The 27341-nt window shown below is 28.9% G+C and overlaps 1 protein-coding gene across 1 annotated transcript in view; it reads right to left on the reverse strand.

Moving 5' to 3' along the window:
- LOC123301859 (protein tincar) overlaps positions 1 to 26953 on the reverse strand; it is a 131015-nt gene extending 104062 nt beyond the window's left edge. The window contains exon 1 of the mRNA XM_044884797.1: positions 26824 to 26953. Coding sequence (XP_044740732.1) covers positions 26824 to 26902 — 79 coding nt within the window. The 5' untranslated portion in view covers positions 26903 to 26953. The remainder of the gene's footprint in view (positions 1 to 26823) is intronic.
- Between the last annotated feature and the right edge of the window lie 388 nt (positions 26954 to 27341).

Raw genomic sequence — 27341 nt, forward strand, 5'->3', positions numbered from 1 at the left:
TAAAGGAATGTGGCTTAGAGTTGAAAATATTTGTCGTATATGAATCGTACATCCAAAATAAATCTACATTCTTGACAAAAAGCAGCAAAAGGAACACATATGGTTTTTGATACAATATAAATTTATTATCTACGTTATATGCGTTTACTACGATGTCGTAGCTTCTTATGTAGCTCCTTAAACGATTTAAGCATTAAACGGATAGAAAACGGAGGTATGGAAGCTTCATTTATTTTAGCAAGTAACAAATATATATATATATATATATATATATATATATATATATATATATATATATATATATAAATGACAATAACATTACTTACATATGTCACAAAATTATATTTCTTGTAAGACGTCATATAGTACACAGTACGTAACACACACAATATATATCTCATCAAATTAAGTTATATATTATATGATTATTACTATGATATTGTACAGATGTGTTCGAAAAAAATTGATACAAGGTATTTCAAAGAATATTTCTTAACAAGCGAATCAAATAACTTGACAGTCATGTAGAAGGATATAACTATTAATGTTATTGGCTCAAATAAACAAGTAAAAGAAGTGAAATTTACAAAAATAAAAACCCTCGACTATTTTTTTGGTAAGGAACCCTAGACTCGTATTTGAATCATATATAAGAAGACTCTCCATTTCTTCTAACTTTTTCCAAACTGAGCTGATTTTGAAGATTATCGCATATTTTTAGTTTTTTCATGTATGGAACCCTAAATTTGCACTCGAAACATAACTCAGAACACTCTCCATTAAATTACCTTTCAAACGAAACAAAAAAATTTCAAATCGGTTCACAAACACACACACACATAGCGGTCAAACTTATAACACCCCTCTTTTTTAGTTCAGGGGGTCAAAAATAAACGACACAAGTAATGACGAGAAGGTGGAGATGTTTCTCCCTTGTACTCGTGTGTATGTCTTGTATTTTCTTTGACTTCGGTACAAAAAACCCCGATTTTTTAGCAAACTCTGACAAAGAGGACCACGAGAGTGTGGAAGAAGCTCAAACTGATGGTTTACTTCTGGGTTACCAGTTGATGTGGTAGCTATGTTGACTTTACTTATATCCATCAATTCGAAATTACAATATTGCGAAAATATTAGCGTAATATATCTTAAAATATCGTACATGGTAAGTTAAGACAGTTTCTCAAAAAGTGAAAAGTAAAATTTTTCGATATATACCATAGTTTTTGAAATATAATTGCCTAAAGATTTAAAGAAAATCACTTATAGAAGAAATAACACACAAATGTATGCAACTTCATCACTTTAATTGTATTTTATGAAAAAACGTTTTCATACTTTTAACTAACGACTATAAGTTTCTCAAATTTTTCTTAAAAAAATTAGCCTTTTAACAGCTCAACGCAAACTTTAACAGCCCAAATTTATCAATTTAACACCGTAAGGATATTAAAAAATGTACTTGCTTATGAAGGGCATTAATGAGAATGCGCATATACACAATTTAAAGATCTTCCTTTGAAAACAAGATTTTTTTATCCTTCTCGAGGAACGTCCTTTTTTATGAATTTGTGTATCCATAAATTGTATAAAATGTTTTTGTATGTAATATCACCTAACATGACATCATATGTGTGTAAAGATAACAATATTTTATTATCTATCATCATTTTACGATAGCTATAGATACATGATAGCTATAAACATTGATAAATGGTTTATAAAACAACTTTATTACGTCATCAACGAACCAACGAACCAACGAGCGAACGCGGTTTTTATTAATAAATGACACTATAACGATCATCATGATGATGATGATGGAAATCGGTTTTAGGTTTATGTTGATCTATTTTGATTGAGTAAGCAAAACAGAATTGGAAAAAAATGTTGTTTTCAATTATATCCATAAATATAATGAAATAATGACGTTCCCTGGTGGAATAGAAAAAATTGAATTATATTCAAACTCGAGCAATATATTATACTAGCTTAATACGCTATCGCTTTATAGCCACTACCTCTCTTGATCTCACTTATCCCCCTTCCATAACTCTTGAATGGATTGTTTTACACAGGTGAAATATATGCACAGTTTTTAATTTTTTAAGTGTAAAATAGTCATAATTCATTGAGTGTATTAAAAAAGATGGCCATGAATTGTTTTACATTTACTATTTCAAATGTTCACTGAAATCTTTAATTTATGGTTCAAAATGATTATGTTGGCTGCCCACGAAGGACACACTTAGGCTATAGAGACTAAGAGCATTGTGATACCATATATGTGTTTTACCACCTTTCCGCTGATAATTACATTTATCAGCTCCTCAACTTCAGAGGCTGAATGCGCCTCCTTTATGCATATACCATGCACTACACCAGCCCATCAAAACTATTAATTAAATTAATTTTGTTGCGACGGCGGGAATCGAACCCGCTATCCAAAGCATACCGCGAACGGAATTGGTTACGCCTTAACCAACTAAGCTAATAGGGCTCATAATAAAATGATGATTATAGATGGAGCAGAAAAATGTCAGATTTAATTTAATTTTATTATTTTTTAGAAGGTATCTTTATAAATTAAAGTTCATGTGTTATTCTGATGACCTACATTGTTGTACAGTTTCATTTAAATTGATTCGGTAGTATTTGCGTGAAAGCGTAACAAACAAACAAACAAACAAAAATCCTTGCTTTCACATTTATAATATATAAGGATAGGCATAGTTTCATTTTTTTTGCAATGTAAAATTTCATTCTCTATAACTGGAATATTTATTAAAATTCATATTATTTGATTGAATATTTGTTACCGGCGCAAACTATACAATATCCTTATATAGTAGAGTGAAATTACGCCTTGTGTATGGATTAAAAGATTTTAAAAAGAGGTCAAAATAGTTTAAAATGCTAAAATAACCCAAAATTTTAGATGTTTTAATTAATATAGCACTTTTTACAACATCCACCCCTTCCCCTCCCGCTTTCATATTTTTTGCAAATTCAAAATTTTTATGACGTATAAAGGGGTTTTTGGGGTCGCTGATCTCGAATTTTGCAATAGATTATCAAAAACAATTGTAATATTTTTAGGGGGTGTACTTATTTGGGCCAAAAAATCGTGATCAGCGACCCCCAAAACCCCTTTATACGTCATAAAAATTTTGAATTTGCAAAAAATATGAAAGCGGGAGGGGAAGGGGTGGATGTTGTAAAAAGTGCTATATTAATTAAAACATCTAAAATTTTGGGTTATTTTAGCATTTTAAACTATTTTGACCTCTTTTTAAAATCTTTTAAGATACATTTATTTCATACACCCCTTCCCCCTTACAGCGCGGGGGTTAAAACTTAAAAATTTTGCTTTAAACCATATAGACCTCTTTTAAAAATAGTTTTCTCATGCCAAAGCAAAAAACACCCCCCAAAGCCAGTCCATACACCCCCCAAACAATTATTTCCAGAAAGTGTTAAATTTTCCGTTTTTCGCAAAAATATGGATCAAGGAGTCATTTTACGGGTAAGCCACTTATTATAAAATCGAAAGATAATAAAAAATGCTACAGTTTAAAAAAAAATTTAACCTCGTAGGACAAAATGGCATAAAATGGCAGCCATTTTAAACAATTCCCTAAATTGGAAATCTTGGCCGAACTATTTAACGGATTTCGCTAAAATTTTAACCGAAAGTTGTAAGTAATAAAACCTACTATTGATATTAGTTTCATTAAAATCAATTGAATATTTTTCAAGTTATAGTCAAATGAACTGTTTTACCATATGTATGTATACATATATATATAACTGGGAGGGGAAGGGACGAAACCCCACCAAAAAATTATGAGGAGTAGTTCTTAACATTGACTAAAAACCTACCAAATTTGGATATGCACCGATGTCTCCTTTTGCGAATATAAAATAAAAATGATAAAATTTCTGAAAAATATTGCATTTTTGACGCCATTTTGTTTTTTAAACATGTTGCACCACTCCGGGAAAGTAAAAAATTTCAAAAAATACTTATTTTGATGTGAAAAGAAAAACCCCAAAGTTTCATTGCTCGAACTTTTAATCCATATAACAGCCTTTTTTTGCTTAGATTTACTCCAGTATTAACTAATAGTAAAGTTAAATATTTTAAATAAAAATACCTTTTAACGAACAAGCTTTTATTGTACTAAAAAGTAGAAAATAATTATTTTTATGTCACATGAGAAATGTAAAAGCTTCAGGTGCTGGATTTAAAATATCAATTGCTCAATTTATCGATATTGAAATTAAATATATAATTTCTTTATAACGTTAATCAATTTCAACTAATCAGAATTCTTCTTTAAATTTTACTACGTAACATAATTTATATTCTTCTCTTATATGTAAAAAGTGCCCGATTTACTTTCATGCTGGATAAGAATTGCCTCTGAAGTAGAAATAGATAATATTTACTTTCAACACACGTATTAGAAATGTAAGTTTCAATTTAAAATATTGAACTTAGAATGAAAGAAAGACACATAGAATAGACAGTTTTAATAAATTAAAATTATTTTCATTTGTGTGAAAACATGTCAAGTTAAAAAATGATTAATTTTCACCCTCAATGCAGCAATATAGTGGAAAACTCTTAATGAGGGGTTATTGTACTACTTTAATATTGTGTGTTGGTGTATTTACTTTTTTATTTTATTTATTTTTGTTGTTTTTTAAAATGTTGTTAACTGCAATTTATTTATAAAATGAAAAAATACCCTCAAGAGATAAATTTATGAAATTGTGAATCGAGTATGAACGTTATTTATTCTACTAACAGTCCAGTAGGTATTATCTCGCTATAGTCAACGGTGTTGTTGCTACTGTTTTTGCCTGTAGGCGGATTTTTCGTAGAGGTCCACTGAAAAGGATTGAAATCCTGATAAAATTAAAAATCCACATTAATTTTAAATTTAAAGTTTTAAATAATGACTAATTTTATTAAAATTAATGTTTTTTTAAATTTATTATTAATTTAAACAACACGTAATTTAAAGTTTACAATATAATTTGAATTTCAACTTTATTAATCAATATTTTATTCTTAATTTAAATAGGTTTGCGGAGGTTAAAGAGGGAATCCTCTTGCTAGCAAAGCGAGTGTACTTATAAACCACAGGCCGAACATGAATTGAAAATTCTTAGATTCCTTATGTCTGTATTTTCGAGAGTTGATGGATCGAATTGTTTTTAATAAATTCAACATTTCGTTAACTGTATTTATTACCAAACTTACTTTTAACCATCCTTCAAAACGCAGACAAAAATAATAGTCAAATTTTACTTAGATTTTAAGACCCCAGACCACCGAAATTAAATGTGAATAAAATTAAAGCTCTTCTTAATTTCACAAATAAGAAAAGGTGCATGTGTTCGTCTACGTCCCTGTTATAAATAATTAGATAAATTTTTTTGTAAAAATGTCGAAATAGAAATGCATTCAGTTTCCAACCCTAGGAAAATAATTTTTTTATTTATAAATAGTAGAATACTTCACAAATTCATAGCGATTTTATTTTATCTACCATAAAAATGATATGTATAAAACAAGGCTATTTTGCTTAATAGATGCGCATAAATAACAGTTATAGGTAGAACCCGTTGAAAAATGATATCAAACAACTAAACCATATCAGACATTCGTAAATTTTGATGAATAATTTTTTTTTTTTTTTTTTTTTTTTGATTAATAATATTGAAGTAATGAAAAAATTAAAAATGCCAATTTTTCCATGAAAATCGGTATATAGGTATATAAAAAAATATTCTAAGCAACTTTTTCTAATAATTTTTGTCGATATCAGTAACCATCTCTGATGCTAGACAAAATATTAAGAAGCGATCCTATTTGTCAATTGGTAGTAGTTTGAGATAAAGTTAGGATTTCGGTTAAGTGTCTTAAAAAATGTGACCCATCATCCTGTATAACTGTGCAAAATATGAGGGTGTCTTCATCTTAAATGCGACTCATTGTATATGTAATCTAAAACAAACTTACAGATTATGAATCGAGCATGTTTTTAACACATTGAACAGAGGATGTTACTGATATATTACCTATCGTGGAATAAAAACTGTACCCCCTATGGCATAAAAAAATTTTCAAGAAAAAAAAAATCGTAAACTGATGAGTATTCATTTTATTCAGAGCAAACCTCCAAACCCTATCCCCAACTTTTGTATGATACAATAAAATAAAAATTGTTTTGTACGCGTTACGCTATACTACCAATCTGAATATTAAAAGGTTCATTTTATTAATACGAGAATTCCGTACCAGATAATGCATAAAAATTATTTCAATGACATAAGTGTAGGAGCAAAGAGTAGATACATTTTGCTATCTGTAACAGTGTTTCCAACTTAGGGGTTTTGATAGATAATATTGAAAAAAATGCTGATATCTAATAATTTTATTATTTTTTTAGGAAAACATTTTTGATATGTATTTTTTATAAATTTAATTCTAGACATTTTTAAAATTTTTACTTCATGTTAATGGAAAAGTCGATTTTTGCAGAGTAAGAGTTTTTCTCTGCGTAGGAAGAGTCAACTGTTAATAAAACCATCAGTAACAGTTGACTGAAAATGAGTAGTAAGCATACTTTTCCATGCAACAGTTAACCGTGCCTGCTTTGGTTTAGTAAAAGTTTATGCAAGTAAATTAATTTAATTTGAGTGTTTAATGTTTCTAATACAAGTATTCTTAAACTAAACATAATTAAAATACAAATACAATCAATTTCAACGCAGAGCCATATTCATTCTCGAAGAAAAGCGCTTGGCGTTTCACTTTCGTCTTCTCAAAAACAAGAGTTCGTGTAGCTTCACTAACAAGTGTTTAAAAATTACATGGAAGCCCCGAAGTGTACGTTTATTTTCATACTTAACTGATGTTTTGTTTTCCATTTCTATAAATATGTTATGAGAAATTACTTCATTTGCTTTTTTATTATTGAAATTTTTACTTTTGTTATGTATGCGTACTTTTTTGTATAAAAATTGAACCTAATTAATAATTTACTAAAAAAAAGAAAAAATCTTTTATTCTTAACAATATGTTAGTAAATTAATTAAGTATTCTTTACTCGGGTCGGATATTTTTTACATAGATTTAATTTGTAAATTGAAAGTTTTTAAAATTATTTTAAAATACAAAAAAATTCTCAGGCAGTGAATATGTTATTCTTTCGATAATTTTTTGTGCAAGTGGAAAAAAGTTATGACCAAAATGTTTTTACTTTATAAATCTGTTTCTCAGATACGACTGAATGTTATATTTGATTGACGAGTCATTCGCCTAGGACGGCATTTGGACAACACAGTAATAAGATGGAGAACAAAAATTCATAAACTTTCAAGTTTTTAAACTCGATGAAACCTTATCGAGATAAATCATAATAATTCCAATAAGAGGTCTGGCTAATAGAAAAGGCTATATTAAAAAGAAATTTTTATTTTCTACAACCAATAAACCTATTTTTCTTCTTAAAAGACTTTCGATAGTAGCATATTCCTACCGCTGAACGATAAATGAAGACCTAGTTTCTATAAATTCGAGACTAGGACCGCGGTTAAAATCTTCTTTCACTCCATGATATAGAGACACGACCATAGAGCTGTTTAGACATAAGAAACGCAATAAGTAAATTCTTGCTGCAGTGAGATATGTAGAAAGAGACAGAAATTGTAGGCGTATAAGAAAGGCTTATAAAAGAGACGAACACAGCTATACGCTCTATACACTTTATGTTTGGCGGCGACTTTGCAGCTTTATGTAATATTATCTCTATGTTTCATACCTAAAGTTCTTTTTCGCTTTTTAATGGGCTAATAGCTTATTTAGCCCTGTAAAGTAATTTCTTAATGAAATTTTATTCACTAATTTCACATAATTTTTCATAATTATTTCCCTTGGCTATGTATAAAATACAAATATTTCCTTAACAAGATTCAAATAAAGTTCTTTTCAAGAACATTAAAGCAGCATCTTGAATTGCAAATGCATTTTCAGGATGGAACAGCTCACAAGAAAAACATTTATTGTTATTACTGCATACGTCATTAATAAATATTCATACTAGATTCTATTTTACATAAAATAACTTTCCCAAAATAAGAGAAAAATGTACAATAACTTAAAAAACATCGTTTTTACGTACATACATACGAACACGGGCACAGTCATGTACGGTACCTACGTACAATAACAATAGAATAGAGAAGTAGAGACTCAAAAATACAAAATAATATCAATTTCTTTCCATTCCAAAACGTATTCAATTCCCAAAAGAATTGTATACATATATTTTATGCATTTAAAAAGCATTGCATTATACGGGGTGTTCTGTTATTGATTGCAGAAATCCAGCTTACCAAAATAAGCTCATCAAGAACAACAAAAAAACTATTTTCCCAATTTGGATCTGAGGCGTAATTTGAGAGATACGGGTATGACAAAAATTAATAAAATTGTTCATTCATTCATTGGCTATCACTGGCTATCATTCAATAACCAGAAGCCAATTATATTCAGTAGACCTTAGTAGGTTTGATATAATAATGGAAGGGATTTAAAAAAAAAGTATAAAATGATCTAATTGGTTTTGGTCAAATTATACCACTTTTTATATTCTTATTATATTTTTGACAGAAAACTATTGTGAGTACAAAGCATGAACCAAAGTGTCAAATCTTGATGAGAGAATTCTTGAGAGGTATGTTATTTGTCGATAATTTGGTGAATGTTCCACGACAGCTATAGCCATAGCCATAGTTAGTTCATAGTGAGGATGACTACGTTGTAGTCGAAATACGCATTTGCCAATAATAAAAATAATGTATAAAGCATTGGGGATAATTTGAAATTTTACCATCTAGAGTTATTTATATTGATTTTAAACTCAATGTTGTCTCCCAAATTATCACCGGGTATATATTATTTGAACGTTTAGAGTATGCAGTATTGAATTCGATATAGTTGGTATCGTAAATCGATCGATATGTTAAATTTCGAATGTATATATGTATGTATATACGTACATGCTATGTATATACATACATAGAATTGAGATACATCATTTAAATATATTTAAATAATATGTATAATCAATTTATATAAATTTACATATTTTAAATACATACAACCATATACATACCTATAACATAACCATACCATACATTTTTATTTTTTATATACCTGTACATTTCTATACTATTAAATGTTAATAAATATTAAAATTCATTTATATTTATATTTATATTATACAAATCAATATTAATAACAAAAAATATTCTATTAATAATATATTTTATATTTGAAATCATTATATTTTGTTGTAATTAAAAAACTTTATAATTAAAACCAAAATGCTATAAATGTGAAAAATTATGAAATTAACTTAATGGTAATCATTGACTTTTTAATTACAATATAATTATTATTGCGTGGCTTTTTATGTTCGCAAATAATAGAAGTTGCACACTTTGTGTGATTTAATGACTTAACAAGTGACTAGTATTAAAGGATAACAAAGCACTTCGAATCTATCACCGCCAGTTTTTCCTTAGTATCCAAAATTAGAAAAATGATCTATGCAAAAGATGGTGAGATTGTGATTTAAGACATAGCATTCTTATAACTATGTACCAAATTGCAAAATTATAATATATTCGAGACAAATTCAATTGCCGCTTTGGGCAGTAAACTAATACAAAGGACATAATTCTAAACAGAAAAGTCATCTGAAATCTTTCGGACTTAAATTTACCTTTACAGTCTAAGATTGTGTAAGGATTGTACAGTCTTTACAGTCTTTTTGCAAATGGTTTCACATATAAGCAAATGAGAGTTAGATTTTTCGTTCAGCTAATACAATTGCAAGCTCAACTGCAATTCAACTTATTTGTATCGATCGAACTAAAATACTCATCCCAACTGGCATTCCACGCAATGCAATCGCACCACCAATGGATGAGAATCAGTGCATCAGTACAATGCGACCTGTCCAATTATGAATGATATTTCTGATAAATGCCTATGGTCGGTCGGATTGTAGTCGCTTTAACCCAATGGATGAACGACCGCGTCAGCGGTTTTATAAGAGATGTTTAGTAACCAACGGGGCCAAACTTCAGTCATAGTTGTTACATTCTAACTTAAATTTCATAATTTGTTATATATTTCTTACTGAATAAAAAATATCTATTATTGATAATTACGTATAGCTAATAAACAACATTTTCACTTCAAAATCATGAAAAAAATCATAAAAAAAGGTATACAAAAACCTATATTTTTACTAATACATGTAGCGTTTTAATTTACCATAAAATTCAATTTTCAGTTTAAAAACAAAAATCGTAGTATCTACGTCACATATTTAAAAGTTAATAAGATTCTAGTTAAAAGCGTGACATATTTGCATGCATATTTTATATAATAATAAAATACTAAATTATAATTTCATTATTATAATATTTTTAGTACAAACAAGTTACAAAAAAAAACATCATTTTATAACCTTTATCTAAAAATAAACAAACTCTGGTGGATATGACCTTGAAGGAGTTAAGAAAATCAATGGGTTTCTATTCAGTAAATTTTTATATTCATCGATTAATATAGAAAAATATCTTATTATATTCGGTTCTGATTAACAGAAAAGTTTCATTCTTAATTCTGTGTTGAATGTCGCCCTATAAGCTCAGTTGGTTAAGTTTAGTTTATAGGGTATCACAATGGGCTCTATAGCCTAAGTGTGTCCTTCGTGGACAGCCAATATAACCTAACCTAACCTAACTATATTGAATCAATATATATCAAATTTTGTATTTCTCCTTTTTAAACCCTTTTAGCACTATTCATAGACTCTTTTTATTAATATAAATTGCAAAAATTACAAGATTCTTTACATAAAATCGAGGAAAAAGTTAGTTGGCCGATAAGTTTTTCGTTTCTCAGATATACGATACTAATTTTTCGAATCAAAAGGTGGTAAATGTCTTTATAAGATATCATGTTATTCCATTTTTAATATACATTGCAAAAATTACAAAATTCTATGCACAAAATCGAGGAAAAGAGTTAGAAGCCGATAAAATTTTCGTTTCTCAAATATACGATACTAATTTTTGAATAAAAAAGTGGTAAATTTCTCTATAATATTTCATATGATTCCTTTTATTGAATTAAGACAAAAGTTCATATAAAAGTTCGGTTACAAACTTTTAACTTTGAGATATAGGATGACTAATAAATTTAATTCAAAATTTCAAAGGCTTTTGTTTTGAAAATGCATGAAATTGAAAATGAAGTCTCGGAACATATGTTTAAATGAATATTTGTTCTTATTTCTATTAAAGAAATCATATAAAAACTGCTCGAAACTGTTTATATCAGAAACGAAAGGTCTTTGTCCAACGGTTTACTTTTAGCCCGTTCTATTTGGAAAGACCCTCGGTTTAAATTTTTTAAATACCAAAAAGATTTTCGGGTTGAAAACAATAGTATATAAAACCCTTGTATCCGAATATGAAGAAAATAAATTTTCAATATTAATTTGAAAAAAATGTCATTCAACTTGTTATAGGAGGTATACAAATAGGAACTAATTTTCTTTTAAAATTTCCTGAATATTGTGCGTGCTATATTATTTATAATGAAAATTGAAAATTTAACTATTTTCCTTATTCATAAATTTTATTTTTTAATAATTTTGCCCCACAATTTCCATACTACAAGAAATAAAAAGGTTATTATCTTTGTAGTTTAATCAAATTACAATATTAATTGATCGATTAATATACTGGTTATACTGTGTGTAATAACAAATATCAACGCACGATATTATGAAAATTTACTCGTAGATTTTATCAGTTAGAAATTTCGATGATAATAGAATTAAATAGTTGATTCAGGCTTTATTAAAATAACCCTAAATTTTAAATAATATATTTTAAAATTTGTGGTACTAAATAAAAAAACTGAAGAAAATAAATTGGTAGTACATAGTCGGTGTGGTACTGAAGTCGTGTGAGTGCGACCACTGTAGTCCAAACGACTAACTTTCCCTTTCGCCCAGAGGGGCGAAAACATTAAAAAAAAGGTCTTGTTAGCCTTCATCGATTATTCTTCGAACATGTACATGCAGCAAATGCTGGAACGATCATTATCTCCATAGATAAATGATGTGTTTTATCCACTTTTCAGATTCTGTTTATTCAGTTTTTTCCAGTTTTTTTATTACCATTAAAAAACGGCTTAACTAATTCTGCTGAACTTTTTCAGTCCTTAAATACGCGATTACGCGTCGAATAAGCCCAGCCACATAATAATATCATAACTGGCGAGATAATCGAGGCGAAAGAATCCGAACGAACATACGCACAGACGCACACACGTACACACACACAGCCATCACATTGAAAAGGTTTGATTCGGGTATTGCGACCTTGAAACCGCAGAAATATGTAAAACTACAAATTTTCAAGATCGGCTCTATTACATTAACTTCCTCTGGGAAGTTAATAAATAGAAATGAATAAAGTTTAACAACATCATTGTTTCTGACATTCATCCTTTACCACAAACTTGAATTTCAATTTTCCATGATGATATAAAAGTGGCACAGATATTTTTCATTTAATTTTAAATACCTCTAATACTATAACATGTATTACTAAAGGATTACTCAAGTAAGGATTATTTATCACTGCTACTATATTTCCATACAATATTAGAAAAGTCAATTTTCGATGTACATATAATGCGGAAAATAATGTGTAGAAAACTTCAACAATATTAGAATGTATATTATAATTAAAATACAATTTTATGGTCGATAGAGTATACAAAGGATTATCAGAAGGATTAATAAAGGATTTTATATATCCATGGGCATCTATCTATGTATGTAGGTACCTGATACCTTAATAATATTGTAGTCATCTAATAATAAATCGATAGCCCCTTCGTAGTTATCCCTCGGGATGACCATCAAGTATGTTAATAGTATATTGAAACCATATATTATCATAAATGAAGGAAGTTTATATGTGAAAACTATGTATCTACGATGGTAAAAAGTGAGATTAGCTTCACGGTCCAAAAAATATCACTCGTTAGGGGTTCTCAAAACAAAAATGTTTTGGAAAACTAACAGATACTTTGATTTGCAGCTAAATAAATAGATGGGTACTGGGAAACCATAGTAATTTACAGCAATGCACTTTTTGTATGAATAAACTCTCTAAATAAACAACCAGCACTTTTAATGGTCTAGCCACTGTAAAGATCACTGTTTTTTTTTTTTAAGATTAAAGTCAGTTTATGACTGCCGTATTGACGTTTGACGTCATTAGTAATTTTCCAATATGAAATCCATAATCGCCGAACGCCTCAAGAATGAAGACTTAAAAGGCAGTTTCTTGGTGATTGTGAACCTACAGTATTGCAAAAAAAGTTTTGGTTGATTGCACGGCACATACATATAAATCAAATATATGCTTTGTAGTCAAGTAATGAGTTATTTTTAGCTTTACAATACCACGCAACTACAAAAATATATAATATATTTTGTGTAAGTGATGCTTATTAATTTGATAATATAGATATCGTTCTTCAATCATAAATACCCTAACTATAGTCGTTTCTGTTCATCAAATGATGGATCTTCGATGAACTCATAATTAAATTAAAATTTTGTTTTTATATCATCGACAACCTTATATTTTTTTGGTACTATTATAAACTACAAGATTGTCTAAATATTTTAAATAGTTTTTTATCACACTCTCTGGATTTTTTGATATAGAAATATTCAATTTAAAAGGATAACCTATATAATTTATCATTTTTTCAGCCAACTTTGAACGATAAAATAATAATAAAAAGCCCGATGACCTTGGAATTTTTTTGTTGATTTTTGGAAACTTTGTTAATCAAAAAATATATTTATAAAGTTTTATTGAAATCCTTAGTATTATTCAATCCTTGCATATTTCCTTAAATAAAATAGATCTGATCATGATTTTAAAAATAGTTCCTTCTTTTTTCCACGTGTCTATTTCAATTGAGTACCGGATTTAAATTAATAAACTGATTTATTTAATGTCTATCTCAAGGGAGTTGGGAAGAAATATTTATTCAGTCATTGAAAATAAAACGATATAAAATCATACTATTATTCTTAGGGGGTACACACGTTTCCAAAATTTCAAAGAACTAGCTCAATTTAAACTAGTCTAGATTATAAATAAAATTTAAATATTCTCTTAAATTCATTACAATCAGAAAAGGAAATGAAACTTTTTGTTCTTTAAGGTAGTACCAGCATGAAATCACTTTTCGACAGATTTGGCCGAATTTTTTCTCTCGGGCTTATAATAGCTTTATTTATGAATTCCTAAAATTTCATAATTTTTGACCGTTTAGATCGCGAGATATTTAAAGACAAAGTTCGCGATTTTGAGGTTCATGTCCCATTTAAAGCATGTAAAATGTCCGGTCTCTCCAACTATTTTTTATGATATTATTATATATTGAAGAAAAAGTAGAAAAAAATGTTTATACAATACAATTCTAAAAAAAAAATTTAGAATTTAATTTTCACTTTCGAGATATTAATTTTGACGTAAATTGATCGAAATTGGGACGTTGGCATAATTATTTCCCATTTTAAACAGTCAAAATTTCTGAAACTTTGGGAATTAATAGTAAGCATTATTAAATTCTTAAATTTAATTTTTCGTTAAATTCTGTCGAAAAAAAAATTGTACCATTGCTTTAACATAGAAACTGCAAATACCATGCTGGAACATCCTTAAAAAAAATACTTGATATTTGAAAAAGAAAAAAAAGTTATGTAAATTGTATGCACGAATTCTATTCAATTTTATTAAGAATAAATTCATCTTATGTACTATGTTAAAAGTGGCATTTTAAAATTTTAATGAGATGTTTTCTTTAAACAAAGAAAAGCTTTTTACTATTCATTTATTTAAATTTTCTTTATATTTTTCTTTTTTTCGGGTATTTAATGGAATTTTATCGTCATTCCTTGAGTTAATAATTAGAAAATGTTATTTGTTATGAACTGTTTTTAGAATTATTCGATATGCAACTCTATGTAATGATTTACTTTCAATTACTACTAAAAAATTTGACTTATATATTCAATAAGTGCAAAAACGAATTTAGCACCGCCCTCGGAAATATTTGTAGGTTATTAATCATATTGCTTAAAGTGTTTTCATATACTGATGTCATCATTAATGTAATAGCATTGCCTATAATTTTCATTAAATAATAATACCATACCTTCATTAATTATTAAAACTGCGTTAGATTAGGCAAGAAAATAATACAAAATATATTAATTTCTCAGGACTTGGGTTGCAAACCTAAGCATTGAATTGGAGAAATACTGATATTGTGGAACTTATCATTATTTTTTTAACCGACTTCAAATAAACAATAAATTGAGGAGGCTATCAATTAGGCTGTATATTTTTTTAAGTTTTGTGTTACCTCAGAACTTTCGACTGGAAGAACCGATTTTGATGATTCTTTATCTATTTGAAAGCTGGTACTTCTCGTGTGGTGCCATTTCATTTTGGTCCAGCTTTGACAACGGCATCCATAAGAAAACCATAAAAGTCTTAAATTTGCATTAAGTATGCACGACAAGAGGAGGAATAACTCAAAATCACGCCAACTGATTTCGATGGTTCTATTTTTAGTGACAAATTAGTTAGTGTACTTCAGATTCACTAAAAATCACAAAATAAAAAAAAAACTTTTAACAAAACGAAAACCGGCTTAAAAAACACTTTTAAAAAACAAATTAATGCACTAAAAAGTAAAAAAAAAATAACGATAATATAATGTAGTTAAAAATATTGTTATTTTTAGAGTCGATGTCAGCCAAGCTAATGTAGCAAACTGTTCTGCTAGAGTTGTTTCCTTGGCTGACACCGTACCATATCAATTTGTTTTGGAAGAGTCTTTCTTTGAAGCCCGTTTTCTTTTTGTTCTTTTTATTCTTAATTATGGAAGACATTTACAGTTTTCCCCATTTTTCTCGTATTCTCCAAAGGATTATTATTTAGTGAATAAGGTAAAATCTAATTGAAAGGCTCCTATATCTGTCTTTTTCTTAAAATATGTTTCATAATTGAATTGAAGCTGTGTGTTGTAACAACATTATTCATTATAAATATTTGCTTTATTTGTACAAAATTTTTTTTAGTATTCTTCGTATGTTTTTCATGCTCGATGCCTCCACTATGCTCTGCCTGTCGTACTACATAATAATTTTTTAAACATCCATATGTTAACATGTAGTATGGAGGTAACATGTTCAATATGAAAAAGTAGATATACCATGGTAGAGCAGAGAAATGTACGATTTTAAGAATAGTGTCAAAAAAAACCCTTTTTTTTTAACTTCCCAGAGGAAGTTAATGTAATGGGGTCGGTTTCAAGGCCGCAATAACCGAATCAAACCTTTTCAATGTGATGTCTGTATGTGTGTGTGTACGTATGTGCATACTTCGTATGTTCATTCGAAATCATTCGCCTCGATTATCTCGTAAACCAGTTATGACATTAACACGTGACCGGGCTTCCTCGACGCGTAATCGCGTATTTAAGAACTGAAGAGTCAGCACAATTAGTTGAACCGTTTTTTGATGGTAATAAAAACTGGAAAAAACAGAATACCTAAACAGAATCTGAAAAGTGGATAAAACACATCATTTAACTATTAAGATCATGATCATTCCAGCATAAGCTACAGTACATGTTCGAAGAATAATCAATGAAGGCTAACAAGACCTCCCCCCCCCCGGGAAGTTATTCGTGTGGACTACAGTGGTCGTACTCACACGACTTCAGTACCACACCGACTATGTACTGCCAATTTTTCGATTTCTTATGTATTTTAAGATTTAAAAAAAAATAATTTGGAAAAGTTTATGAATTTTTGTTTGATAGCGTTTTCAAAATCGCATATTTCTCTATTCAACTATTTTTTTGGAAAAGTTAATTATTAAGCTAAATTAAATCCCACCATCTTTTTATATTTTAGTTATCGCATATTCAAGACTTTTGTCTCAACATAGAGGCAGTTTCTCATCAGGATTTCTGTTTGTTTATTTGTCTCTTTTTATAACATATGAATTTTTATTTAATTCAATTTGCAAACAAATATATAATTTTATTTATTTATTATGTAAATAAATAAATTTCTATTACAATTCTGTCATAAATTATTTATGACAGACACATACATACATATTTAAAATGAAGTATGGTGAATGCGGGCATTACATATTCTTTAGAAAATGGTTTTGTGATTCTATATTTCATTTTGTTATGTATTTTCAAATCAATACCATTCATTTAAAAAAGGGTTTATATGTATTGTTGGTGCTTTGAAGAAGCAACAGATGAAAAAGATAGATTTTTGATGGATTAGTTAAGCAATTGTATATTAAAAAGAAAGATTTCTCAGAGGATTTAACTATTTTATGATAAAATTACATCTTCATTGACAGAAAATTATTGTTTTCGACTAGAAAATCGAAATCAGGAATCTTTTTATACTTTAATGTTTTCAGTTAAATAATACCTCGTAAAAATGACGTTAATCGTGTAAAATTGTTCAGATGTTGTAACTCTATGAGACTTTGATATCCTATTAGTTTTCTGTTAAAATGAATGGAACAAGAACTGGTAAAGAGAGAGTTTAATTATTGAGACACGGCTCAACTTTGGATGTATCTTTACTTGTTGAAAGTAAGTAGGGATGATTTACGTCTTGCAATACAGATTGTGTAAACTAACGCGCGTCTGAACAAATTTGGATGAAATTTGGCGATAGATTATAGTCTGAAATAGCACACATGTTACTTTTTATCTCGGTAAAACGTATGGTTCAAGTGGGTTAGGTTCGTTTTCATTTGTCATAGAGGAAAGTATCGAAATAATTTTTTGCCTAGGTAGTGGTAGGTTAGAGGCCAGAAAATGACATACAATGGAGGCTAATTTTTATCTCGGGAAAATAGCGTTTCAAAAAATCGATAGCATTCAGGAACCGTGTTTTTAAAGGGTTTTGTAAAAGTTCGTGAAATAGATTTTTAGCGCATTTATGCAAGAAGTTTTGATTAATTTACACAGTAACACCACTCTCTTTTGGGTGGGTAACACCGCGGGTGACAGATAGTATAACAAAATATGCAGTTCTATTAAAAATAAAAACAAAGTTTTACCAAGCCAATCCCAAAAAATCTGAACACTGACTGTATTTTAATTTATCCTTTAAAATAGCCGATACTTGTTTTCACTTTTTTTGATTTTTCATTCCGCTTGCCAAATGAAGGGATGAGAACTTTTGAAAAACTCGTACCCTATATGTTGCAGACATAAATATGAAAACTATGAGTTTTAAGGATTTTCTAATTAATGAAAATAATAATACATAATAAGACGACATCCACACAAAATCCTTTCATATAAATAAAACTTAATAATGTTTGTAAGATTACGTTAGAAATGAATGAATGGTTACACTAAATACATATAAATCCCGTAGTCCCTTCTCTTATCTTGATAATTTCCCAAGTGCATTTAATTGCATTTTCTTACAAATGTGTGTTATACACAATTTGTTTGTTGATTTAGAATCAGAACAAAAGCTTCTATTCCTATTAGAGTGTAAGAAATTTGTATTTATAATAGAAAAACGATGAAGAAAATTACGAAAATGGAGCGTAATAAATGTTTCTGAGACAAAAAAAAAATTGAATTTACATAAGGTTTTATTAAGTTTTGCTTGTTCGATCGCTGTTCCACCGATCAGTTTCGGAGAAATCCGTAAAAACAAATCATCCATCTACCGTTTTACTATAAAATCAATGATAAACAACCCCCCCCCCCCACCCAATTTTCAAAATTGATTAACAATTAGTCCAACTTCATAAAAAAAATATTGTATCCAAACTTTCCCTGACACTCATACATCCTGAATTGGAAAATATATAAATTGTATTAAAAAGGAAAAGTAATTTGTTTAAAATTCATTGATACATGACGTTTAAAAAAGCTTGAAGTGAATGAATGAGTGATTCATAAGAAAAATTGTTTTATACTTTTTAGAACAATAAAAGGTTAGGTCCCTGAAAAAGTATTTTTATACCATGTATATATGAAATATACATAGTATATTAAGTTTTTATACCATGTATATATGAAATATACATAGTATATTAAGTTTAGTCCAAAGTTTGTAACGCCTAAAAATATTCATGATACGAAATAAATTTTGGTATAGGTGTTCATAGAATCACCTAATTAGTCCATTTTCGGTTGTCCGTCCGTCCGTCCGTCCTTCCGACCGACCGTCCGTCCGTCTGTGGACACGATAACTCAAAAACGAAAAGAGATACCAAGATGAAATTTTTATAGCGTACTCTGGACCTAAAAACTGAGGTCAAGTTTGTAAATGAGCAATATGGGTCAATTGGGTCTTGGGTCCGTAGGACCCGTCTCGTAAACCGTTAGAGATAGAACAAAAGTTTAAATGTAAAAAATGTTTTTTATAAAAAAATAAACAACTTTTGTTTGAAACATTTTTTTGTAAACTTCACTGTTTACCCACGAGGGCGCTTATTAGGTGCAAATTTAATAGTATGCATTAATATGGGAATATCAGTGTGTGTGTAGCTATTTAAAAGTGGATATCTTTTTTTATTAACGTGACGTCAAAAAACAAACGATTGCTTTATCAACACTGTCTATACATGGTATTTCAACAATTAACTCAGTCAATTGTTTGTTTTCACTTGTTTATTTTAATTTTTTTAGCAGTTCCCTGCTAACACATTATTTCTTTTCTGGCATATTAGTATTTCAATGGACGGAAAAAAGTATTGAATTTTGAATGAATTATGTCAAGGATATTTGTATTTCCTAGTGAGAAGTGATATAAAATTAAAAAAACTTGGTGCAATTTGTTATGAACACAACTGTAACAGGAAAATTCCTTAAAATTTTATTCAAATTTATTGAATTACTTTTAAATAATTGGAAAAATTTCCATGTACTACCTTGTAGAGGTAACATTTTAAAATTCAACAGACCATTTAATCGTTTTAAGAAGATAGTTCGGGTTATAATGCATAAACAGGGTAACATTATACGTATATCCAATCAGGAATATTACAACAATCAGCTTAGGGTTTCACCTCGGAATCTAACTGTTTTTTGTTCAAACCTTTATTTTGGTAGTAAAAATCTAGTCTCAAAAGCCACATATAGTCACGCGTGTGCGTCTTTAGATATTCAAGGTCGAAGGTCGCGAAAATCAGTTTTTTGTGAATATCTCGGTTCGTTTATCTTCAATCATTTATCATAAAAGTTGTAAAAGATCAAATTTTGTCTGAAATTTTTTTTAATACGTTGAACTGTTTTTGAAATAGAGGGGGCAGAAAACTTAACGTACTTTAGTGCAGGGTCAATATTTATAAATAAAATGTATTAAATAATTATTTAAGAAGTATTTAATATCTAATATATGGTTTTTTCACTTAATTATTGAATAAATACTGCTTAAATAATTATTTAATACTTTATATTTATAAATATTGAACACTGAAGTACGATAAGCTGAGCGCTCCATCTTCTACGCTCTCTATTTCAAAAACGGTTCAACGTACAAAATTTGTAGAAAATTTTATTCTCTACAACTTTTTTAATAAATGTAAATACAATTGAAGGCAAAAAACGAGATATTCACAAAAAAACTGATTTTCTCGACCTTTGACCTTAAATATCTAAGGACGCGCACTCGTGACCGTATATGACTTAAATAAAGGTTTGTTCAAAAATTCACCTTATTCCGCTGGATTCCGAGGTTGACCACTTTTGTGACTATGATTATCGGGTTATATCTACTGAACTCTATATATCCCTACATTCCCTCAATAGCGTCAGGGTATTGAGAGAAATATATTCTCTCATATTATATAAATTTAAATTCTTTGTATATAATACACATGGTAAAGAAGAAAAGGCAGACATGTGGAAAACCTAATAGTGGTCATTTTGGTATTTTCATACAACATTTTTGGTATTTAATAAAATATCGCATATATATTCTGTAGATGGTCCTGCCATCTGCAGTGTCTATGTTCAATAACTGATAATAAAATGATATTTAATTGAAAAATATTTGAAATAAGTTTCATATGAAAGGAAATTTTTTTAAAACCATTTGAAAGCATAACTTTATCAAATTTTTGGTAATAAAAGAAAACAAAAATTAATGCCACACAGGAATATGAATTGGTACCGAATCTCTTTCAAAAAAAAGGTATATAATATGAAATTTCGTTGGAAAAACTAAAATTTTCTACTTCATATTCCAAAAGATACTGTGATTGGTTTTATCTTTAAGAATGAATCACTTTCACGATAATTTTCTATACTTTAACAACTTTCTTTTGATTAAAATTTTATGTGTACTGAGCTACGATCGTAGGGTAGGGGCAGGAATTTTTAGTTTAGAGGGAGAAAATTAAAATTGCTTAGCCCATAATTTCATAAAACAGAATTTGGCAACTAAACCAGACAAATAATTAATGGTCCAGCTCCAAAGAGAGGTAGCTTTCCGGGTTATCAACAGCGTTGATAACCCATCGAAACAGTCTTAGGTCGAAATAAACTGCTTCTAAAGAAATTAAGGCTCAATGAAACTTTATTTTATTATAGGAAGAGGAATTTCTACATAACTCAAATGAAATTGCTCATCTTAAAAAAGTTGTAAAACTACAATTTTCCTGCAAAAAAGTTTTTCGAATTTTTACGAAATAGTATCTATCTAAATGTTCGTGAAAACCGATTTTCAACATAGTCAATCCCTACTACAATATTTTCAATGTTTACTTTTAAGTCGTTAATGCACAATGCGGAGATATTCTAAATAAATAAAGTGTATTCTCGTTAAAGTCTTTCTTCTCTCTTCAACTATCTTTAACTATCATCATTTCCGTTTAACAATAAAATTCATTAACTTTGAGTAATTATATATCTGAATAATTGAACGGTCATTAATTTTAGCCTAACTATCCTTCAGTGCGAGTTAAAAAAAAAGAGCCTCCCTGTATTTTATTAGCACTATAGGAGAAGCATTCTTACTATATATGTTATAGTTAGTTTTAAGTGCAGTAACAAACAACGAACTATAATACTTGATATTCATATCAAGTATACATAGAAGCTGCACAAAAACAGTCACTTGACATGAGTTGCTACTATTTACTATACATTTTTGATGCTACCAACTAGCTAGTACCTACACAGTCTAGTATAGTATAGTAAAGTCTCTCATCTGAAGCTTTACACATTAATATATGTGATATGAAATAAAAAATAAAGCTGGTTAGTTGAACATCGAAAAGCTTACGTGAATATAAAGTATTTACAATTATACAAGTTGGTACCGGTACGGTATTAAAAAATTATACACTCCAAAGTTCATTTACGAGTAGTCTATATCAGGCATGGGCGAGTTATTTTAAGTCGAAAGCATCATTGTTTTAACTTTATTGTGTGTCTCTTTATCCCAGTCCGCATTGCTCATAGAGGAGGAAGCGATACGGGTATACCATTCTTCTAGCTATTCAGTTCCTATAAAAGTAATGCGATAGGTAGAAAAAAATGTTCTCTCTCTGTCTTACTCGTATTTTAAGTTGTCACTGTCTTACTCGTATTTTAGGTAAAGTGTCAGAGGGTTCCTTCTGTAAGTTCCGTTTGCCCATGCCTGGTCTATATCTAACAATCCTCATATGGTTTTATTATACCCTGTATATATAAAATATACATCAAGGTATACTTACAAGTATTGATGGGTCAGGTTTGGTTATATTGGCTGCCCAAGTAGGACACAGCTTTAGAGCCAGTGACTCCATTATGTTTTTTACCACCTTTGCGGCTGATAATTTCATTTATCAGCTCCTCAATTGCTTTCGGAGGCTGAATGCATCTCCTTCATGCATATACCATGTACTACACCAGCCCATCACAACTATTCATTAAATTAATTTTTGTTGTGACTGCGGTAATCGAACCCGCTACTCTAGGCAAAGCGCGAACGAAATTGGTTACGCCTTAAGCAACGGAGCTACTAGAGTTGACTTAAAATATTAATGCTACGAACTAAATTTTGGTATAAATGTTCATAAAATCATCTATTTGGTTCATTTTCGTTTGTCCGCCTGTCTGTCCATCCGTGAACACGATAACTCTAAAACGAAAACAGATATGAAGCTGAAATTGTTTGCGTACTCAGGTCGTAAAAAGTGAGTTTGAGATGGTAAATGAGCAATATAGCTCAATTGGGTCTTGGGTCCGTATGACCTATCTTGTAAACCGTTCGAGAGAGAACAAAAGTTTGTATGTAAAAAAGGGCCTTTATAAAAAAAATAAAGAACTAACATTTTTTCGTAAACATCACTGTTTACACGTCAGGGTGCAAGTTGACAAAACTATCTGAAAACCCATTGTCAAATTTTCGAGTGAAAAACTTAACAGCTTGTAAGAAACCATTTATGGTACTTGAACAGTACCAAACATTTAATATAATATTACCACGAACAGTTTTCTAACTGAATATATATTTTAAAATTTCCAAGCAAAGTTGAATATGATAATTATGACTAAAAAAATATGTTCTAATTTTATTTATGAAAATGAAATAGACATTATTTTCGCGTACACGACCATAAAAATTTAAATATTTTAAATAGAAAAAGAAACTTTATTTAGAAAAAAAAAACACTCACACATAAAACAGCATAAAAAGTTTTCAATGAATATTCTAATTTGAAACGCTCGTATATATACGAAGAACTTAATGGTTTCTTTATACAAACAACTGTTATTTTTCGTTGATAAAGCTTCTTAGAATGCCGTTAATTTTTCTATCTTTTCTTTCGTTAAATAGTATTCAACAAAATTGTTTTTATGACTTTTTGTCAAAAGTATTTAAAATGAAAGAGCAAAACATCAAAAAAAATTTCATAAAGAATTAATTTATTTAGCTTTTTTCATTTTTCGTTTTTTTGTTATTTTTTGTAGACATTAATTTTTATTTAAAGTTATACGGACACTACCATCATATTCATTTAATGAACTTTGTCCAAAAAAAGTGGTTGTTTGGATAGTAGTTACTCTGAAAATTGATATAATGTAGAAAATTTTGTATTTGTAAATTATTTGATTAATTAGAATGATCAAATCAAATTTTTGAAAAATAATTCCGTTAATAGAAATTTATGTATGTACCGAGGGGAGTAAAGGGGCAATTGCACCCCCTGCTTCTGTATTCATGTTAAAATACTGCTAAATCATTAAAATTTGTAGGCAAAACATGTCGATATTAAATATCGTAAACTCTCTTTACACCATGGTAATATGAAATAAATTAAGGTATACTAAGTTTAGCTCCAAGTTTGTAACGCTTAAAAACGTTGATTATACGAACAAAATTTTGGTATAGGTGTTTATAAAATCACCTAAAGAGTTTGATTTAAGGTTGTCCGTCTGTTCTTCTTTCAACAAGACAACTCGAAACGAAAAAAGATATTAGACTGGGTTCAAAGGTCAATCGGGTCTTGAGTCCGTAGGACCAATCTTGTAAACCGTTAGGGATATAACAAAAAAATATTAAAAATGATTCTTATTAAAAAATAAAACACTTTTGTTTGAAACATTTTTTACCCCCAAAGGCGCAAATTAGGTTAGAACATTTAAAGTATGTTTACATTTATCGTATTGTATCAAGTATACATGTTCGTATTTATGTATGTGTTTGTTTATTATATAATACACTGAGAAGTATAGTTAGGAAGAAATCTAGTATTATTACTATGTGTGGAAGAGTGATTATCTTTCATTACTTAAATGACGTAAAAAAACAAACGATTGCGTAAGAAACACTGTCTCTGCATGGTATTTCAACAATTAACTCAGTCATTTGTTTGTGTTCATTAATTTTTACTCAAATTATTTTTCATTTTATTTACAAACTAAATTTACAAAGGTTTGTAAATCTGCTAACTAGTCTTTTATCAAAATATTATTCCAGTTATCTTGAAAAGGAGAATGTTAATACTCTGTGAATGTGGTCTTTTCGATTTTTTATGGATTTGGATATATTATTTTCTTACCAACAGGCATAAATTAACGTTGAATTCTTATGAAAGATTCTAGAATACTGTTTTAATTACTTAAAGTGGCAAGAATTTTGACGAAGAAGAAAAATTTTTTCCATAGCATGAAATAAAGAACACTTAGGTGGTGATATTAATGACCTAAAACAAAATCTCCATGACACACCAATAATACATTCGAACTTTTTATCAACATCATTCCATTTTTTCGAAGTAAAAGCCACGATATATCAATTTAATATATGATCCAGGAGTTAATCTCAAAGTATTATACTATTTATATTCATTCGAAAAATGTATGCATAAATTTTCATTTTTTGAAATATGTTTTTAAAGCATAATCTCAAAATATATGACATTGTTTTATTCTAGGCTTTTTTTTTCATTTCAAACATAATTTTTTCCTTGTTGAAGAATAATAATTAAACAGACAAAAAAAAAATATTTTCGTTTGTATTTTGTTGATGGTAGAGCATGGGTTAAGGGGTCAAAGCTTTATCAAATTGTTGTTACAAAAATTCATTTTTTTTTTACAATGGTATTTACCACCTACGATGTAGAAATTGTCCGAAATGTCTCTGCAGTATCAAAGCTTATAAATATTATTATTATAATATGATATACGAATTATTTTATTTTCTGTTTTCGTTTTTAAATTAAAAATAAATAAAATTTATTTAAAAAAAGTTGTTACATGGATGGCACAATTTGGTTCAGTGGCGGAAAACTCAAATATTTTATTAGATAGAACTTTAAACCGCTACTAGAATCTATATCCGCACTGGAATTTAACGAATGCCACCGTAATTTATACTTTTAATGGAGTGTATTTGTGAATTATTTGAGTTAGGTACTCAAATAATTCAGAATTTTCACAAATGCTAAAAAATCCAAATACCTAATCCACAAAATCTGTATGTTTTAGATTAAGATAATATGTAGGATATTTTTGACCCAAAAAATATAATTATTCAGTCCATTTGACTATTAGATAAAGAAGTTTTAATTAGAAACAACGTGAAATCTAAAGTTATAAAATTTGAGTAAATACAAATTTTGCTCTAACTTTCAATGTACAGGGTGTAGCAGAGAAGTGTCCCCCATAAATTACGTAATGAAGAAAATTAACTGTGTTTTTAAGCAAATTTTTGTGTGTTATTAAATACATTCAGTTTATTTAGTAAATGCAGTTAAATTCCTTATAGATTTTGACTTCAATGAAATGACGGCTCTCTAAGCGTTGATTTCCACTGCGCCGGGAAGTTTTTCACCAAAAAATGGTATTATAGTGTTTTCAAAATGACACAATTCTTCACCTTGGCATGTTTATCAACCTCTCCGCCACTGGATTTCTATTTTTTTTTTTTTTATGCCATTTTATTTCTCAGGTAAGTACTTACATAAATGATAGATATTTGCCATTAAATTTTAATTTATTTCTTTAATTATGTTCACAGAATGACGCCATAAAAGTAATTTTATATTATTCTAAATAAATTCATAAACAGAATTTGAATTAATGAACATAATTTCTTCGAAAAATATTTCACTTACCTAATGGTAGAAAACCGGCTTCAATAAGACGTGCTTCCATTAATAGCTTCGGTAATAACAGGCACAATGCTGTTACCATATGTAGAAATGGTGCGGTAGGTCCACCATGGCGCCATAAACCACAACTACTGTCGTCAGTTCGTCCAGGTGCACCAGCACCCAATAACGATGATGCAGGATCACGGCTACATGTACTCAATCCCCGGCCTAATTTAACACCATCATTGGCATTGTTACCAACCTAGAAAAGAATTATAAAATTCAAAATAAAGAAAAAAAATTCGATAAATCGATTTTCAAGCTTTATACGTTGAAAATAATCCGCCTCGAGAAGTAGATTTCACGTCGTAGTACATGAAAAAAGGATACATTTCAATGTTTTATTTTTTCGCGTCTGGATCATTTCGCGTCTTGGTTAATTGCCTTCTTAAGACTAACTTTTTTCGATTTTAGTTTTCAACCAAAAATTCATTCAAGCGACAAACTGAAACTTTTCTTCAATACAAAGCTCCTTAATA

This window comes from Chrysoperla carnea, chromosome 1 (genome assembly GCF_905475395.1).
Source record: "Chrysoperla carnea chromosome 1, inChrCarn1.1, whole genome shotgun sequence".
NCBI classification, from domain to species: domain Eukaryota; kingdom Metazoa; phylum Arthropoda; class Insecta; order Neuroptera; family Chrysopidae; genus Chrysoperla; species Chrysoperla carnea.